The 7,173-nt window shown below is 62.8% G+C and overlaps 1 protein-coding gene across 1 annotated transcript in view; it reads right to left on the minus strand.

Annotated features, from left to right (window-relative positions):
* Positions 1–29: 29 nt before the first annotated feature.
* Positions 30–7,173, minus strand: part of LOC130586630 (adenylate cyclase type 3-like) — a 20,744-nt gene continuing 13,600 nt past the window's right edge. The window contains exons 6-10 of the mRNA XM_057387501.1: positions 5,786–5,848; positions 5,273–5,661; positions 3,244–3,403; positions 2,508–2,678; positions 30–199 (exon numbers count right to left, since the gene is read on the minus strand). Of these exons, the coding sequence (XP_057243484.1) occupies positions 50–199; positions 2,508–2,678; positions 3,244–3,403; positions 5,273–5,661; positions 5,786–5,848 (933 nt within the window). The 3' untranslated portion in view covers positions 30–49. The remainder of the gene's footprint in view (positions 200–2,507; positions 2,679–3,243; positions 3,404–5,272; positions 5,662–5,785; positions 5,849–7,173) is intronic.

Raw genomic sequence — 7,173 nt, forward strand, 5'->3', positions numbered from 1 at the left:
CAGGAACACCAGGAACGCCGGTACCGAGCACCGGTGGCACCGGTGACACTCACGCGTGCTTGGCCTCCCGCTCCAGCAGCGCCTCGTTGAGCAGCCGGTGCAGCTCCCGCTCGTCCTGCGCCGCCCCCGCCACCCGCTCCGCCAGGTCCCGCAGCCGCAGCCGCCGCCGGGGGTTCGGGAACGACGGGTTGGCCACGGCCTGCACCGGATGGACACGGTCAGCGGGGGGATGGAGTGACCGCGGGGACAGAGGGGACACAGCCGGAATGGACAGGGGACAGAGCCAGAATGGACAGGTGACAGAGCCCGAATGGACAGGGGACAGAGGGGACAGAGCCGGAATGACCATGAGCATCAAGGAGAGAGAGCCGGAATGGACAGGGGACAGAGCCGGAGTGACCGGGGACAGAGCCGGAGTGACCAGGGACAGCGCGGGGATAGAGCCGGAGTGACTGTGGGGCACAGATGGAGTGACCATGGGGACAGAGCCGGAGTGACCAGGGACAGGGCCAGAGTGACCAGGGACAGAGATGAAGGAAACGGGGAGACAGAGGGGACAGAGCCGGAGTGACCAGGGACAGAGACGGAGTGACCAGGGAGAGCGAGAGGACAGAGCCAAAGTGACCACGGTCAGAGCCAGACTGACCACGGGGACAGAGTCAGAGTGACCACAGGCACTGAGGGGACAGAGCCAGAGTGACCGGGGACAGAGGGGATGGAGCCGGAATGGACAGGGGACAGAAGGGACAGAGCTGGAGTGACCACAGTCAGCGGGGGGACAGAGCCAGAGTGGACAGGGGACAGAGATGGAGTGACTGCGGGCACCAAGGGGACAGAGCTGGAGTGACCAGGGACAGAGCCAGAATGGACAGGGGACAGTGAGGGGACAGAGCCGGAGTGGACAGGGGACAGAGATGGAGTGACTGCGGGCACCAAGGGGACAGAGCTGGAGTGACCGGGGACAGAGCTGGACTGGACAGGGAACAGCGGGGACAGAGCCGGAGTGACCGCAGGGACAGAGCCAGAGTGGACAGGGGACAGAGCCAGAGTGACCGCGAGGACAGAGCCAGAGTGGACAGGGGACAGAGCTGGAGTGACCCTGGGGACAGAGCCGGAGTGACCGCGGATGAGAGCCAGAGTGACTTGGGACACTGAGGGGACAGAGCCGGAGTGACCGGGGACAGAACTGGAGTGACCAGGGACAGGGCTGGAGTGACCAGGGACAGAGGGGACAGAGCCGGAATACAGCGGTCAGTGAGGGGACAGAGCCGGAGTGACCGGGGACAGAACTGGAGTGACCAGGGACAGAGCTGGAGTGACCAGGGACAGAGGGGACAGAGCCAGAATGGACAGGGGACAGAGGAGACAGAGCCGGAGTGACCGTGGGGACAGAGCTGGAGTGACAGCGGAACAGAGCCGGAGTGACTTGGGACACTGAGGGGACAGAGCTGGAATGACCGCAGGGACAGAGCCGGAGTGGACAGGAGACAGAGCTGGAGTGACCGCAGGCACCAAGGGGACAGAGCTGGAGTGACCAGGGACAGACCCAGAATGGACAGGGGACAGAGCTGGAGTGGACAGGGGACAGAGATGGAGTGACCGCAGGCACCGAGGGGACAGAGTCGGAGTGACCAGGGACAGAGCTGGACTGGGCAGGGAACAGAGGGGACAGAGCCAGAGTGACCAGGGACAGAACCGGAGTGGACAGGGACAGAGGGGACAGAACCGGAGTGACCGGGGACAGAGCCGGAATGGACAGGGGACAGAGAGGACAGAGAGGACAGAGATGGAGTGACCACGGGGACAGAACTGGAGTGGACAGGGGACAGAGTCGGAGTGACCACGGGCACCGTGGGGACAGAGCCAGAGTGGATAGGGGACAGAGCCTGAGTGACCACAGGCACTGAGGGGACAGAACCGGAGTGACCGGGGACAGAGCCAGAGTGGACAGGGGACAGAGTTCGAGTGACCACGGGGACAGAGCTGGAGTGACTGGGGACAGAACTGAATGGACAGGGGACAGAGCTGGAGTGACCACGGTCAGCAAGGGGACAGAGCCGGAGTGACCCTGAGGACAGAAGGGACAGAGCCAGAGTGGACAGGGGACACTGAGGAGACAGAACCAGAATGGACAGTGTCACCATGGGGGCAACACTGGAATGGCCGGGGGTCACTAAGGGGGTGGCCCAGAGGTCACCGAGAGGTGGCACCAGAATGCCCAGGGTCACCAAGGGGGTGGCACCGCAATGACCAGAGGTCACCACGATGTCCAGGGGTCACTGATGGGGTGGCACTGCAATGACCAGAGGTCACCACGATGTCCAGGGGTCACCAAGGGGGTGGCACCGCAATGGCCAGAGGTCACCACAATGTCCAGGGGTCACTGATGGGGTGGCACTGCAATGGCCGGGGGTCACTGCAATGTCCAGAGGTCACCGAGGGGATGTCACCGTTCCCCAGACAGGAATTCCAGAATGGTCACCCTCCGGCCACCCCTCCGGCCGCACCTCTCCGTCATCGTCCCCAAAGTCCAGCGAGTTGCGGCTGCCGGCCTCGGGCTCCTCGGGACACTCCGGCCGCTCCGGCCACTCGGGGCTGCGCCGGACGCTCCCGTTGCGCTCCGGGGCTGTGCCCGGCGGGGGAGGGGACGCGCCGTGGGACGAGGTCAGGGACAGCTTCTGGGGGGAGGGGACAGCGGGGTGGCACCAGGGGGACCAGAGCCACTGGGGCCACTGGGGCCACCAGGACCACCAGGGCCACCAGGGCCACCCATGTCCCCAGTGTCCCCAATGTCCTCAGTGTCCTCAGTGTCCCCATACCCCAATGTCCCCATTGTCCCCATTGTCCCCATGTCCCCAGTGTCCCCAATGTCCCCATTGTCCCCATGTCCCCACTGTCCCCACTGTCCCCACTGTCCCCATTGACCCCAGTGTCCCCAGTGTCTCCATGTCCCCAGTGTCCCCAATGTCCCCCAATGTTCCCACTGTCCCCAGTGTCTCCATGTCCCCCATGTCCCCCATGTCCCCAATGTCCCCATATCCCCAAGTGTCCCCACTGTCCCCAGTGTCACTGACCAGCCCGTTGTTGGTCCCCCGCTGCAGTGGCCGTGCCACCACCAGATAGGTGACAATGCCGCGGTCCCTCAGGTACTCACACTGTCCCCATGTCCCCAATGTCCCCCGTGTCCCCCGTGTCCCCAATGTCCCCATGTCCCCATATCCCAGTGTCCCCAGTGTCACTGACCAGCCCGTTGATGGTCCCGCGGCGCGGTGGCCGTGCCACCACCAGGTAGGTGACGATGCCGCGGTCCCTCAGGTACTCGCAGCGGGCGCCGCCCTCGCCCGGCTCCACCTCAAACTCGCCCTTGAGGCAATCGACGGTGCTCTGGGACACGTGGACACGGCTGGGGACAATGGGGACACTCAGGGGACAGCAGGGACAGTGAGGGGACAGAGGGGACAGGCAATGGGTGGTGCTCTGGGACACGTGGACACAGCTGCGGACAGTGAGGGGACAATGGGGACAGTCAGGGGACAGTGAGGGGACAATGAGGACAGTGAGGGGACAATGGGGACAGTGAAGACAGTCAGGGAACAATGGGGACAGTGAGTGGACAACGGGAACAGTGAGGGGACAGTGGGGACAGCAGGGACAGTCAGGGGACCATGGGGACAGGAAATGGATGGTGCTCTGGGACACGTGGATACGTCTGGGGACAGAGGGGACAGTCAGGGGACAGAGGGGACCGTGGGGTCACTGAGTGGACAGTGGGGTCACATGGGGACAGTGGGGTCACATGGGGACAGAGGGGACAGAGGAGTCACATGGGGACAGAGGGGACAGTGGGGTCACCAAGGGAACAGCGGGGTCAGCCGGGCCATATGGGGACACCGCAGCACCCAATGTGCACCTGCCTGCCCGAGGGGACATCTGGGGACACCGCGGATCACCAGGGCCACAGGGGCCACACATGGCCACTGGGGGGCCACCAGGTCACCCCTGGCCATTGGGGCCACCTGGTCCCGGCCCTGCTGCCCCACCAGGGACACTGACCAGGAATGCTGCGTGATCCTGACCCACTGTGGTCACTCACTGGGGATCCCCCCACTGTGGTCACTCACCCACCATGGTCACTCACCCACCGCGGTCACTCACCCACCACGGTCACTCACTGGGGATCCCCCCACTGTGGTCACTCACCCGAGGATGCCACCCTCCAGTGGTCACTCACTGGGGATCTCCCCATTGTTGTCACTCACCCACTGCAGTCACTCACCCCCCACTGTGGTCACTCAACCACCGCGGTCACTCACCCGTGGATCTCCCCATTGTGGTCACTCACCTGAAGATCCTCCCACCGTGGTCACTCACCCGGGGATGCCACCCTCCAGTGGTCACTCACCTGAAGATTCCCCCATTGTTGTCACTCACCCACTGAGGTCACTCACCCCCCACGGTCACTCACCCACTGTGGTCACTCACCCAGGGATGCCACTCTCCAGTGGTCACTCACTGGGGATCCCCCCATTGTTGTCACTCACCCACTGCGGTCACTCACCCACTGTGGTCACTCACCCCCCGCGGTCACTCACCCACTGTGGTCACTCACCTGGGGATCCCCTACTGTGGTCACTCACCCGCGGATGACACCTTCCAATGGTCACTCACCCACTGCGGTCACTCACCCACTGTGGTCACTCACCCTCCATGGTCACTCACCCACTGCGGTCACTCACCCGGGGATCCCCTACTGTGGTCACTCACCCGCGGATGACACCCTCCAGTGGTCACTCACCCATAGCGGTCACTCACCCCCCCACGGTCGCTCACCCAGGGATCCCCTCACCGCGGTCACTCACCCTCCGTGGTCACTCACCCACCACGGTCACTCACCTGGGGATCCCCTACTGTGGTCACTCACCTGGGGATGACACCCTCCAGTGGTCACTCACCCACAGCAGTCACTTACCCCCCACAGTCACTCACCCGGGGATCCCCTCACTGCGGTCACTCCCCCTCCGTGGTCACTCACCCACCGCGGTCACTCACCCGGGGATCCCCTCACTGCGGTCACTCACCCACCGCGGTCACTCACCTGGGGATCCCCTACTGTGGTCACTCACCTGGGGATGACACCCTCCAGTGGTCACTCACCGACTGCGGTCACTCACCCCTCACTGCGGTCACTCACCTGGGGATCCCCTCACCACGGTCACTCCCCCCACCATGGTCACTCACCCACCAGTGGTCACTCCCTGCAGCGGTCACTCACCCAGGGACTCCTCCAGCCTCCATCTTGTTGGCCACGGTGACGTCRGTGGACCAAACGTCGTACTGCCATCGCTTCTGTCCCAGGACACCGCCCAGCACAGCACCGCTGTGCACACCCACACGCATGTCCAGCGCCGTGTGCGTCCGCTCCCGGACCGACCTGCGGACACGAGTGACCACTGGGAATGGACAGTGACCACTAGGAATGGACAGTGTCCGCTGGGAATGGACAGTGACTGCTGGGAATGGCCAGTGACCATGGCCCACGTGCATGTCCAGCGCCGTGTGTGTCCGCTCCCGGACAGACCTGCACCAGACATGGAGTGACCACTGGGAATGGATAGTGACCACCAGGAATGGACAGTGACCAATGGGAATGGACAGTGACCGCTGGGGATGGACAGTGTCCACTGGGAATGGACAGTGACCGATGGGAATGGACAGTGACCACCAGGAATGGACAGTGACCATGGCCCAGGACACCGCCCAGCATGGCACTGCTGTGCACACCCACGCGCATGTCCAGCGCCATGTGTGTCCGCTCCCGGACCGACCTGCACCGGACATGGAGTGACCACTGGGAATGGACAGTGACCAATGGGAATGGACAGTGTCCGCTGGGAATGGACAGTGACTGCTGGGAATAGACAGTGACCGATGGGGATGGACAGTGACCCCTTGGAATGGACAGTGACCGATGGGAATGGACAGTGACCACCGGGAATGGACAGTGACCACCGGGAATGGACAGTGTCCGCTGGGAATGGACAGTGACTGCTGGGAATGGACAGTGACCGCTGGGAATGGACAGTGACCACGGCGGGGCAAGGAATGACCGTGCTGGGAATGGACAGTGACTGCTGGGAATGGACAGTGTCCGCTGGGAATGGACAGTGACTGCTGGGAATGGACAGTGACCGATGGGAATGGACAGTGACTGCTGGGAATGGACAGTGACCGATGGGAATGGACAGTGACCACGGCAGGGCAAGGAATGACCGTGCTGGGAATGGACAGTGACTGCTGGGAATGGATGATGGCCACTGGGAATGGAGAGTGGCCACTGGGAATGGACAATGAGGGCTGGGAATGGACGATGGCCACTGGGAATGGACAGTGGCTGCTGGGAATGGACAGTGGCCACTGGGAATGGACGATGGCCACGCTGGGACAAGGAACGACCACAGCGGGAATGGCCGATGGCCACACCAGGACTCAGAATGACCACAGTGGGAATGGCCAATGGCCACGGCTGGACATGCAATGACCACGGCAGGAATAGCCTATGGCCACACCAGGAATGGCCAATGACCACGCCGGGAACACCAGATGGCCACAGGGACCCAGCCCAGCCCAGACCGCTCCCCATGGTCAGCCATCGCTAGTTCATTTGCACCCCAGCAGCATTTTTCATCCCCAGTTCCCCATTTCCATCCCATTCCCATTCTTGTTCCCATTCCCATTCACCATCCCAATCCCCATTCCCATTCCCCTTCTTGTTCCTGTTCTCATTCCCATCCCATCTCATTCTCAACACCATTCCCCTTCCAATCCCTATCCCCATCCCCATTCCCATCCCATCCCATCCCGTCCCCATTCCCATTCCCATTCCCATCCCATCCCCATTCCCACTCGAATCCCCATTCCCATTCCCATCCCCATTCCCACTCGAATCCCCATTCCCATTCCCATTCTTGTTCCTATTCCCATCCCCATTACTGCCCCATCCTGACCCTATTCCCACTCAAATCCCCAGTCTCATCCCCATTCCCCTTCCCATTCCCATCTGTCATCCCCCATTTCCATCCCCATTCCACCCCATCCCATTCCCGTTCCCGTTCTCGTTCCCGTTCCCGTACGTGATGGCCTCCACCATGGCAAGCCCCATGCGGATGGAGCAGG

This window comes from Malurus melanocephalus, unplaced genomic scaffold (assembly GCF_030028575.1).
Source record: "Malurus melanocephalus ecotype Western Australia unplaced genomic scaffold, MMel_1.1 scaffold_1229, whole genome shotgun sequence".
NCBI classification, from domain to species: Eukaryota; Metazoa; Chordata; class Aves; order Passeriformes; family Maluridae; genus Malurus; species Malurus melanocephalus.